Source organism: Podarcis erhardii, assembly GCF_964252035.2.
Source record: "Podarcis erhardii genome assembly, chromosome: 7".
NCBI lineage: Eukaryota > Metazoa > Chordata > Lepidosauria > Squamata > Lacertidae > Podarcis > Podarcis erhardii.
Genome location: NC_138511.1, coordinates 87,435,013 through 87,447,327, shown reverse-complemented (window position 1 = coordinate 87,447,327; position 12,315 = coordinate 87,435,013). Strand labels below are relative to the sequence as shown.

Sequence of the window (12,315 nt, the reverse complement as noted above, 5' to 3'; positions counted from 1 at the left end):
GAGAGGAGGGCTCAAGATGCAGATAAGGGGAAAACCACCCCACTTGCCAGACGGGTGCCTGGACTGGTGCAGAAATTTGGGGGGGATCCCCGGAACTATCAAGCCTTTAGGACAGAGATGCAATATGCTCTCAATCTACTGTTTGATGACTTCCCCGACGAGAACTCTAGAGTGGCGTACGTGATTGGCCATCTAGAGGGAGGGGCGAGGGACTGGGTTCGGCCCCTGATGGCAGCCAATAATGAAATCTTAAAGGACACAATGAAGTTTTTCCGCGCCATGGACTTGATGTTTTCCAGCGAGATCGAGCAGGGAGTGGTGCGCAGGCAGTTAATGGCGTGTAAACAGGGGAGCCGATCTGTACGTGAGTACTGGACTGAGTTCACCATGCTGATTCATAGACTTGGGTGGGACCTTGCTAGTGAACCTATTCAAATGCTGTTTGAAGAAGGTCTCTCTCCGGCAGTGAAAGATGAACTTTCCCGGGCGCCTAGGGCGGAGTCTATGGATCAGCTGACTAAATCAGCGCTGTCCATTGGCGCACGCCAGGAAGCTAGAGCTATGGAAAAGCGGGAAGGAAAGGGGGAACGTTGGAAGGACTTCCGCATTCCAGAGATTCCGGAACAGCCTTTCCCGCCAGCAGAGCCGATGGAACTTGGAACAGCGCGCGCGCGCGCAGTTTCAAACACCAGTGAAGGGCGGAAGAAGGAGGGAAAGAGCGGCAAGAGATGCTATCTCTGCCAACAGCCAGGTCACTTTGCCAGAGTCTGTCCGCAAAGGAAGGAATGGCAAGGGATGGCGGGAACTGTTGGGGGGAAGGAGGAAGAAGAAATCACGGAGCCAGTAAAAGCCAACGCCTGGTTGCCAACATCAGGGCACAGCAGCCAGGCCAGGGAGTAATGAATGTGCCCACGCCGGAACCTCCAAGACCAGCGCTTGTGATAGAGGTGTTGCTGGAACTGGCAAACGGACACCCACTGAAGATAAAGGCGCTATTGGATTCAGGTAGCTCATGTAATTTCATGAGCAAAGAGTTTGCAGCTGCACACCAAATACAGACTATCCCATTGAGTAAGCCTTTGCAGGTTACCACGATTGATGGGAGGGAGCTGTTGGGAGGAGAAGTGAGCCAACAGACTGTACCAATGATAATGAGGGTGGCACGACACACCGAACTGATAGCGTTTAACGTAGCCACCTTGGGAGGAGCTCCTATTATCTTGGGTATGAGCTGGCTGGCGCTACACGATCCGCTAGTAGGCTGGCATCAGAGAGTGGTTTCCTTTGGATCAGCACATTGCCTAGAACACTGCAAGGAGGGAGAGGCTCAGGCAGGCGCCAGGGGCACTCTAGCAGGGATGGAAGTGATGGACAAAGGGAGGGTGCCACCACAATACGCTGACTTGCTTGACGTATTCAGCGAAAAAGAAGCAGATAAACTGCCCCCGCACAGACCCTTTGATTGTCAAATTACCTTACTCCCAGGAGCACAATTGCCAGTGGGCAAGCTGTATGCAATGTCAGACAGTGAGATGCAGGAGTTAAGGGAGTTCATTGACAAGAATCTCAAGCGAGGTTTCATCAGAGAGTCACGAGCGGTGGGGGGCAGCCCAGTGTTCTTTGTGGACAAAAAAAACACAGGCAAGCCCAGGCTTGTATGTGATTTCAGGGCCCTAAATGCAGTGTCAGAACCAGTGACTTTCCCTATGCCCAGAATTGATGACATTCTAACACGGGTGAGAAAAGGGAAAATTTTTACCAAGCTGGACCTTAGGGGGGCATATAACTTGATACGTGTGAGAAAGGGGGATGAGTGGAAGACCACTATGTTCACCCCCTTGGGGGCCTTTGAGTACACCGTTATGCCTTTCGGATTACAAGGGGGCTCCGCCTGTTTTCAATCATTCATGAATCACGTCCTGGGGCCACTGCTCTACAAGAACTGCGTAGCGTTCTTAGATGACGTTCTGGTGTACTCAGACAATGAGGAGCAGCATGTGCGAGATGTAAGAGAGGTACTGAGCAAGCTGCGAGAAAACCGGCTGTGGGTGAAACTGGAGAAGTGTCAGTTTCATACCAAGGAGGTGGAATTCCTGGGGTACCGGTTGTCTGACAAGGGATTGGCCATGGATCCCAGCAAGGTTCAAGCGGTACTGGAATGGAAAACACCAAAGACCAAGAAGGACGTGCAAAGGTTCCTGGGCTTCGGAAACTTCTATAGGAAGTTCATCAAAAACTTTGCCCATTTAACAGCGCCCATCACGGATTGTCTTAGTAGCAAAAAGAAATTTGTTTGGACGGGAGAAGCGCAACAAGCGTTCGAACGCTTAAAGCAGGCGTTTGCGTCGGAAGAGCAACTCTTGCACGTGGATCTACAACAACCAATGAGAGTGGAGACTGACGCGTCAGACCGAGCGGTGGGGGCCGTTCTTCTCCAGCCGGGAAAAGATACGTCTGAATGGAGACCGTGTGCATTCTTCTCGCGGAAGTTGAACAAATCAGAGAGGAACTACACAGTGTACGACCGAGAACTGCTCGCCATTCATGAAGCATTCCGGAAATGGCGGCACTTGCTGATTGGGGCGCAGCACAAGGTTCAAGTCCGAACTGACCACAAAAATCTGGAATACTGGAGAACAGCCCGAGTGCTGAACCAGAGACAAGTGAGATGGGCCCAGGAGTTCTCCAAATTCCACTTTGAGATTCGTTACGTGCCCGGCTCCGAGAACGTGAGGGCGGACGCTCTTTCCAGGAAACCTGAGTACTTAGAGGGGGAGGGAGCGCCTGAGGCAAGGCATGTAATCCCTGAAGACCGCTGGGTGTGTGGGGCGGCATTGGTGGGGCAGAGGGAACTGATAGAGGGTACGGAGAACGATGAATACGCCCAAGAGAAACTCAGAGAGCTCCGGAGGACAGAGGAGAGCACAGGGGGGTTCGAAGAAAAGAACGGGGCGTTGTATTACAAAGGGGCACTGTACATACCCGACGGGGAACTGAGGGGCAGAGTACTCAAGCAGTTGCATGACAGCCCCACAGCGGGACATTTTGGACAGCACAAAACCATGTGGTTGGTTACCAGGGAGTTTTGGTGGCCCAAGGTGAGGGAGGACGTACGGGAATATGTCAGGGGTTGCGACAGGTGCCAGCGAGCGAAAGGAGAGAGGGTGGCGCCAGCGGGGCTATTACAACCCTTACCCACGCCCGAAAGGCCATGGGAGGCAGTATCCATAGATTTTATGACGGACCTGCCAAAATCCAAAGGCAAAACAGCTGTCATGGTGGTGGTAGATCAATTAACCAAGATGTGTCATTTTATAGCTTGTTCACATGCAGTCACAGCGGAGGAAACCGCCAAGTTGTTTGTAGAACATATTTTCAAGTTGCATGGCGCCCCCTTGAGGGTGGTCAGCGACAGAGGGAAACAATTTACTTCCAGGTTCTGGAGGAAACTTATGAGCTTACTGCACGTAGAACTCAATTTCTCAACTGCCCGGCACCCAGAAACCAATGGGCAAGCGGAAAGGGCAAATGGGATTTTACAACAATACCTGAGGTGTTATGTAAAAGACAGAGAAAATGATTGGGTGGATAAGTTACCTCTAGCAGAATTTGCCTACAACAACGCGGAGAACGTGTCCACAGGGATGAGTCCCTTCCTGGCAAATTATGGGTGTCACCCCCGGGCATTCCCAGGAGAGGGAGGGGAGAGGTGGAGCGTGCCGGCGGCGGAATATTTTTTTGAAGAGATGGAGGCGATCCACCGTCAGCTTCAACTTAACTTAGAGAAAGCCAAGGAAGAATATAAGAAGCAAGCAGACAGAAATAGGAGGGAAGGTGAAACTATAAGGGTGGGGGACCGGGTGTGGTTGTCCACCCAAGGGCTACCGTTCAAGGGCGGGAGTAAGAAATTGAGGCCCAAAAGATTGGGACCCTTTGAGGTCATACAGCAGGTCAACCCAGTGGCATTCAAACTCAGGCTGCCCAGTCACATGAAATTACACCCAGTATTTCACAGGTCATTACTGTCGCCGTACCGAGAGGGACGCGAGTGGGGGGAGCGTGAGAGAGAGGCCACCCAAACGCCCGTGATAGAAGAGAGAGAGCGCGACATGAACGTGGCAGGAATCATTGATTCCAGGTGGAAGGGAAATCAGGTGGAATATCTGGTAGAATGGGAGGGGGAAGCAGAGTCGGAAAACACTTGGGTACCAGCAGAGGTAGTCAATGACGAGGTTTTAATAGAAACATTTCATCAGCGTTTCCCAAGAAAACCGCAACCCGTGGCTCGATTTAGAAGGGAACACTTTGGGACCACCGATGAGGAAGGAGAGTTTGAAGGGTTCCCAGAGTCAGGGGTGGGTGAAGAAGCCGACTCCGACGAAGAAGAGGAAGACGGGGAGAGAGACGGTACGCCGTGGCCGGAAGTGTTAGAATCCTCGGACGACGAGGAGAGTTCCTTCAGGGGCTTTCCGCCCTCACCGCCAGTGGGAGAGGAGGCGGGAGGGGGTGAAGGGGGCCCTGGGGGGGAGGTGGATGTCAGGGAACTGCCATCGGAGAGACAGGTGGTGGACAGGCTACAGGAGAATAGGAGAGAATCTGCAGTAGAAGAGGGAACCAGCAGGGGGAGTGCAGGAGTCACAGCGGAGGGGAGGCTCTGGGATGCTTCCAGTGAGAGTAGTGGAGAGGTAACGGGACCCCCGTTGGGAACGCCCACCCTTCGCCGGAAACTGTCACGCAGAGAGTCTCGAAAGCGCATGTCTGTCAAAGAGCTTTTATGTTGGCGTAAATTCCGTAGACGCCCACTGTCAGATTCTACCAGCGACTGACGGAGTCATGCTTTGGGGGCTCCGTTAGTGCATCGGTTTGGATGACCAGCCAAACCCCAGAGGGATCAAGCTTTTACGCACAAGCAGCTCACTATCCCATCACACTATCTGTTCCTAAAAGACTGTCATTGACAGAGGTGTATAAAATTATGCATAGTATAGAAAAGAGGATAGAGAGGAGTTTGAATTGGGCCCAGAAACTAATTGGCGGTCAGTGCTGTTTTGCCCCTAACATTGTCAGCACTGTGCTGCCAATGCAGTTACTGTGGCATAACCATGGTGCTACATGGGGGTGGGTCCTCCACAGTGGCACACCTTCAAGATGCACTGCCACAACCAGGGGTTAGTCCATATTCTATCCTTGTCCAGCCAGTGCAAGTTGAGGGCAGGACGGCAGTTAACGTGACTAAGGATTCCCTGCCCCCAGAGAAAACGGAAGAGCATAGCTCTCATAGAATTCTATCTGTTCCGTAACGGAAGGCATGACAGTTAAAGTGGCATAAAACCAATACAAAACTGCGCCTTTTGGCTTCTCAGGCTCACATACCAGACCCAGAGGTGTTCACATGCAAGATTGGGTAATGTCCCGTATAGTAATAGACAAGCTGGTTCTGCCGGATGAACAGGGTGCTCTCTGTACTAATGGCATCAACAATGGCAGAGGAGAATGTACCCTGTGGGCATGAGAGGGAGCCAATCCAGCAGCTGTCAATGCCCACCTGTAGCAGAAAAGGAGACAAAGCGAGACAAGGGTGGAAACAGGCTCAGCTCCTACGAGGTTAAGAGTTGTGTGGGAATTCCCACAATGCTGTGCTTTGTTAGCTATAATGGGCATCCTCTGTGTTTAAGGGTGTCAGCTCTTGAGCTGCTTTCAACTGGAGATGCTGGGGACTTAACCTGGGACACACTACGCACAAAACATGTGGTCTGCCGAAGTTAAAGTCCACCACCGTTGGACGGCTACAACTTCACTTGCCAGCACCAAGCTCATGTGTGAACTATTGGGGGAGTTCCAGCCCCACCACACCCCAGCCAACACAGAGATGCCATGTCAGAGATGTGCTACGCAGAGGTCTCGTTTCCCCTTTACCTCTATTGGAATGTAATCAAAAAACATCGAGTCCGACATGAAGACAATCTTGCTCCGGGGAATGCCGCCAAGGATGAGCACAGGGGCTTGTCCATAAGTGTACCACAAGGGACGTGATGGGTCTCTCAGTTGCAGGACATTCTTCAAAGAATCTAGCTGTGCTTGGTAAGAAGGGACCAGAGAGGAGAGTCTGTCTATCACACCAAAGCCACTGCGGACTAACAGATACCTTCTACAGAATCCAAGGGTGAAACCTCAGGGGGACTGTGCCAGGCCCCACCCACAAGGGCAGAGGCAGGGCGTGTCATGGACTGGCTGGATGACGAGGAGTGGTGGGAGGCACCAGCCGGGGAACTCCCGGGGGAAGAAGGCCCAGAGCCAGGGGACTGGTGGTGGGACGATGGTGAGTGGTCAGAGGAAGAAGACTGCGGGGAGGAGGTGCCAGAGGCTAGAGGGGCAACAGGGTTTAGTGAGCAGGAAGAGCCTGTTCCAGAGTACAGTTCAGACTCTGAGGCTAAAGCAGAGGTTGGAGAGGAGGGAGGGTCAAGAAGCTGCAGAAGAATCTAGGGAATCTCCCACACACACACACACTGCAACCAGCTCCCCGCCTCGCCCCCCCCCCAGTCTCTAAGAATATGCAGAGAGATGAAAAGAGCAGACTGCAGAGTTTTTACTGCTACTGTCACTAGGAGCCAGTGCATGATTATAAAGTAAGTAAATCTAATTTTCAAACTTACTTTGCAAGTTGTTGCCCGATTCTTTGTTTAGCAGGGTAAGGAAGAGGAAGCCAGCTTACTTCATAGCTGGACTTGCTCAAAAGGAGACTTTGCAGCCTAATTCCTATGCTTTTCTGCTACCAAAGATGGGATCCTAAAACTCTGTTTAACCCCCACAGGCAAATGCAACCACATCTACAGACTGCAAGTAGCAGTGGTTAGCAGGCTGTAAGGCCACTTGAGATCGCTACCAACCCCAGCATTTTACCTTTTCTCCAATCTTGATCTTCACCTCATTTTGAACAATTCCCACATAGCCATTGATATTTATGGCAAACCTATACATAAGGAGAAAAAGAATATATGTGTTTTCTTTTGCTACATGTATATACTTTTTCTTAAAAGCTGTCAATTCCATTCAAAATACCGTAATGGATTGCTGTCAGAGAGACTTGATACAAAAGGAGGGGAGGGGGGAGGGGGAAAGTAGCCAGTTCAATTACCAACACATTCATGTAATTGTTACATAATGGCTAAATGGAACTGTCAGTCCAGGAAACAGTTATGGGAGGGGAGGAGCCACACGGCAGTCGGCTCCAGCCAGGAGGATGGAAGAGGCCTTGGTGTGTCCCCTTGGCCCATAGACACAGCCAGGTGGAAGTGTTACTGGTGGAAGAAGGTTCTAGTTCTGCTGAGCTCATCAAGAGAGCTTTGCTGCCAGTTCTCTTTCTGTAATAGATTGACGGTTTCAGGTTTTGCTTTGTTTTAGGTTTCATTCAAAATATGGCACAAGCAAGATACTGGCACGCGTGAAAATGTTCTTGCTGGGTCTACAAACTAGAAACGTATCCCTCACCTTCTGTTTTTCACAGGGAGACCGATGCCGTTGCTCTCCACCAACACATCCAACACAACAGTGCCGTTCAAGAAGGGCATCGGCGTGAACCAGCACATTTTGCAAACTTCCTCACTGTCGCAATTTGCTGGAGGCAGAGAATGCATGGAAAGGTCAAATGGTAAAGGACCCCTGGACGGTTAAGTCCGGTCAAAGGCGACTATGGAATGTGGCGGTCACCTCACTACAGACCGAGGGAGCCGGCATTTGTCCACAGACAGCTTTCTGGGTCATGTGGCCAGCATGACTAAACTACTGGTGCACGGAGGAACATGACGGAAGCCAGAGCACACGGAAACACCATTTTCCTTCCTGCCACAGCAGTACCTATTTCTCTACTTGCAGTGGTATGCAGTGGTATGCACTGGTAGGTTAGCAGAAGCTGGGACAGAGCAACGGGAGCTCACCCCGTTGTGCGGATTTGAACCACCGACCTTCTGATTGGCAGGCCCAAGAGGCTCAGTGGCAGAGCAGGAATCCCCTCCAAAAGCCTAAACAGAGGGAGGACTAGAAGTGGTAAGAGGCTACATCCCTGTAAATGCCTGCTCAACCCAGTGCTAGAAGCAGGATCATACACATGTTGGCGGAAGAGTGAGACAAAATATTATCTGTTATTTAAGTTAGGTGTTTGGATGTGATTCTTGTTCTGACTTCTGCCAATACATACACACACACACACAGAGAGAGAGAGAGAGAGAGAGAGAGATTTGGAGGCAACGGGAAATGAGCTATTATCATCCAAGGCAGAAAATCCAACTGCTGCCTTCCCTTCTGCCAATTAACCTACAATGCAATCTATGAAGAGGTTCCCCAATGCAAGCTTAGAGAATTCACAAGTGAATTTACTGGGTCCAATCTGTCTGCTTAGTTGTGGCCATTAGTGGCATCCAAAATTTGCTTTCTGAAGCCCAAAAATTCTGAAGGGAGCAAAGCTCCTTAAAAGGAAGCTTCTCTTTCATGAGGTACTTCCTTGTGTGCTTCCTGCTTTCGCACTGCCTCTTGGGGATGACATGCTGAAATACCTTTATCCCTATACGGAGCAGCCCTCATTTCGATCTGCAGCTGCTCCTGTTTCTGACGCACAGGGTGGACGGGTTCTGAAAAAGTGACAGTCACAATCGGCCTCAGTCCAGTGTAGTGACCTGTCCGAATAGCCCATTCTGAGTTCTGGAAGGAGGAAAGCAGTTTGTTGACCCAGAGCCCTTGTCACAAAATCACTCTAGTGTCACTTGCCTGTGCTGACTCAATCCAAGCAGAGGTCTGTCAACTATTACATTAGTGTTGCGACTTACAGGGGAGAGAAGATGCCAGATTTTGTCGGTGTTTGATGATACAGTCAACACACACAATTGCCTCATTACGTAAATCATGTTCAGAATACCACAACACACACGTAACTGGCTGTAAAGCAACATAACATTATATATACTAAAACTGTAATTGTCATATCAAAAAAATGCAATGCACAGCTCCTGATGGCAATAACATGTTGTTGTTGTTTAGTCGTTTAGTCGTGTCCGACTCTTCGTGACCCCATGGACCAGAGCACACCAGGCACTCCTGTCTTCCACTGCCTCCCGCTGTGATATGTTATCCCGCAATAACATATCATATTACTATTAACCTTCTATATGTTTTTATTGTCGTAAAGTCCAAGGATAGTCAAGTCCAAAGATTGTCAAGTCCAACAATTACAATGTACAGTTCCTGTTGGCAATGCCATTTCATACTGATATCTTCCTTCTGCATAGTCCTATGTCTTGAGAGTGTAACAAACAGAACTACTTAGTAACAATAAGGCAGCTGATGATAGACCAGTTCTCAGGATACACTCTTGTTTCGCCCATTGGGCTTCTTTAGCAACAAGGTTTCCAGGAGATTTTTTAGTTTGGAAAAGAATAGTTTATAACCCAAAAGCGTTTGAAATGAGGTATGAAATTAAGCCAGAAATGAATGAAATGGAACAACGGACAGGAAAAATGAAGAAAGAAGAAAAGTGGGTTGTTATTATGGAGGGAATGTTCAAATAATTCTTTTTATGTAACTGACAAGACACAGAATAAGAAGCCCTTTTTCTTTTCCTATCCAGTCACTTACCCAGGGTTTGGTTTCCTTGGAATAAGAGACAGCGGAGACCGTGGTTTCTTTATGACATGTGGTTTATTTACACACATATGCAACCTAAACCTACAGTGGAGGGGCTCACAGCATTAACACCCCAAGTGGTCTTGTTTCTCCCATAGACACAGCCTTGGATTCCAGCAGAAATCAAGAATGGCTCCGACTCCCTGGCTTATGCCAGCAGCCTGCTTCTAGCCCAGCTCTCTCTCACACACAACTATCCTGGCTTTTGTCTGTCTTACTGGCAGCCAAGTAAGAGAGGGGCGCCCATCCATTTGTCCTCTGGCACAGAGCAGCTTCCTTTGTTATACAAAGGACCATACCAAGTTGGCAACTATGAGCCTTGTCTGGCTAATTCAGCAATGGAATCCTCCATTAGATTTTAATCCTTGGTGGAACCAGGACCCCAGGAATTACAAAGGACATGGACATCAGGCAGGCTGACCTCCCCTCCCCCCCCCCAAAAAAACCCTCACAAGATTATCATGCATCTCAGCAACAGATGAAACAGCAATGCCACTTTAAAGCAGTGGCTTAAAACAAGTTTATGTCCATAGTGCACATCTGTCCATTGCAGAAGCAACAGGGGAGCAAGGGAAAGTGCCCCTTCAATTACAATGTGTAAGTATCCCTTGCCCTCACAAAGCATGTGGCTCTTCTCTTACCTGAAGTGTGCAGCTCAGGTTAATTTTCAGGTAGTATGGAAATCCCAGGTATTTCTGTAAAAAGAGACAGTTACGGTATTTCAATAGCTCTTTTCACTTGAAGAGTAATAAGCTGAAAGTTCTGGTTGACTAGTATACCAGTAAAGCCAACAGCAGCCCTGAATAAAACAGTTGATTTAATAAAATAAACCAAAGTAACTGAGACCGTAAGGGATTCAAGCACTTGTGCCTGTTAGGGATCTCCAAGGATGAAAGCAGAAGCTCCAGATTTATACACTGCTGTGGTGAGCTGGTCAGGTCTGCAGTTTGAGAGGGTCTCACAACTGGGATCTCCCCCTAAACTCTAGGTTGACGCTACCCACAAAGGCAGCCCATTGGTTCCCTCCATTATAAAAGCTTCCAAGTCAGGCTTGGCCTTTGCCTGGGATGGAATCAGCCCTGGCCTCTTCTGTTAAGCCTAGACTTTTGAGGATGTGTGTGACTGCTGTTTGTCTGATTTCCCTTCAGCCCTTGGTTCTAGGGGCTCTCTAAGTGACCTCTTGCCCACCCTCCTAACAGCTCCAGCTCAAGAGCCATGGAACCCAAAGAGCCCTTGCTAGTCATGGAAGGAAAGGAAGATCTCTTCTCCCACACCCAGGCATGTTGTACTCACTGCATTTTTGTCATCAGGGTCTATAGCTGAGTCTGTGAGTTCCTTGAAGATCTCAGCCACCCTTTTAATTTCCCGCTGGGAAAAGAAAATCTTTCGGTCGCTCCCAAGGTCAGCAAAATCGTTGACTACAGCTATCCATTTGCAATCTGATGCAAATAGATGTTTCATGCACAGGAAAACAAGGGACAAGGTAGCTGCCAAAAGCTGCCACATCACAGATGCTCCTTGCAAAGGAACCTGCCAAAACAACAGCAACAACAATCCCCTACCTTTTTAATTAACCCTTTTATGCAGGTGTTCTAAATAAGCAAGCCTCTTCCCAATATTCTATCTAACCTAAGAGGGGGCTTTCCACAGAGGGACTGGCTTGATATTTCATGGTAAGCTTCAAAGGAGTCAAAAAAGCAGATTGAAGTCTTACGTGAATCCTGTCCTTTGAATACACACCTTTGCTTTCTCCTGTGTTAGTGAATAGCTGCTATTCACCCCAGAGGAACATACTGGCAAGTGCTGCACAGGAGGCAAAACCAGTCGGTTCTGGGCTGTTAGCCTTCCTCTAGGATTCCACAAAGGAAGAAACATGTCACATGGCCCTTTTTGCTTGGCTGGTTTTTGCCTTAACCTCTTGTGTGTAGTAACAGGCACACACACACCTTTGTCTCCTGAGATAGGTGAATGCCAACCTTTCCACTCTAGAAACTGTGCTCAGGGCAGGTTTCCAAAGACTTAAAAATTGCCAAGTAAATAGAAACAATAAACAACACAACTGGCCTTCTCCTTTTGTGGATAAGGATGAATTAATGGACAGTTCTCCCATTGGAAGGATGTAGAATGGAGTCCCCCAAGGACTGGTAGCGGGACCTGTGCTTTTTTAACTTGTTCATAAATGATTGAGAATTAGGGTGAACGGTTAGGGGCCAAGTTTGCTGATAATACTAAATTGTTCAGGGCAGTTAAAACAAAAAGTGAAGAGCTCCAAAAGAACCTATATGAACTGTAGGAATGGGTGGTAAAACGGCAAATGCAATCCAGTGTAAACAAGTCTGAAGCGATGCACATTGGAACAAAAAAAAATCTTCATTTCACTTATTATACCTTCATGGGGTCTGAACTGGCAGTGTCTGACCAAGGGCTGATAGCTTGATAAAGATGGTGACCCTGTGTGCAGCAGCTGTGAAAAGGGCAGATTCTAATCTTGGGACTATTAGAAAATAAATTAAAAATGAAAGTGACTTTCTAATAATGTTGGTATACAAATTTATGGTGCAGTGGCATTTGGAATAACTGTTTGTTTGTTTGTTTGTTTGTTTGCCGCCCATCTGTCTGGGTTACCCCCGCCACTCTGGACAG

At 48.8% G+C, this 12,315-nt stretch overlaps 1 protein-coding gene across 5 annotated transcripts in view; it reads right to left on the bottom strand.

Annotated features, from left to right (window-relative positions):
• Positions 1 to 12,315, bottom strand: part of CATSPERG (cation channel sperm associated auxiliary subunit gamma) — a 46,971-nt gene that overhangs the window by 30,788 nt on the left and 3,868 nt on the right. For 4 of the 5 annotated variants that reach the window (XM_081868698.1, XM_081868697.1, XM_081868699.1 and 1 more), the window contains exons 2-8: positions 10,966 to 11,202; positions 10,314 to 10,367; positions 8,550 to 8,694; positions 7,489 to 7,615; positions 6,901 to 6,970; positions 5,917 to 6,072; positions 5,374 to 5,545 (exon numbers count right to left, since the gene is read on the bottom strand). In XM_081868698.1, the coding sequence (XP_081724824.1) occupies positions 5,374 to 5,545; positions 5,917 to 6,072; positions 6,901 to 6,970; positions 7,489 to 7,615; positions 8,550 to 8,694; positions 10,314 to 10,367; positions 10,966 to 11,178 (937 nt within the window). In that variant the 5' untranslated portion in view covers positions 11,179 to 11,202. Of the gene's footprint in view, positions 1 to 5,373; positions 5,546 to 5,916; positions 6,073 to 6,900; positions 6,971 to 7,488; positions 7,616 to 8,549; positions 8,695 to 10,313; positions 10,368 to 10,965; positions 11,203 to 12,060; positions 12,085 to 12,315 lie in introns of those variants that run through there. The other variant, XM_081868696.1, reaches the window with a different exon arrangement.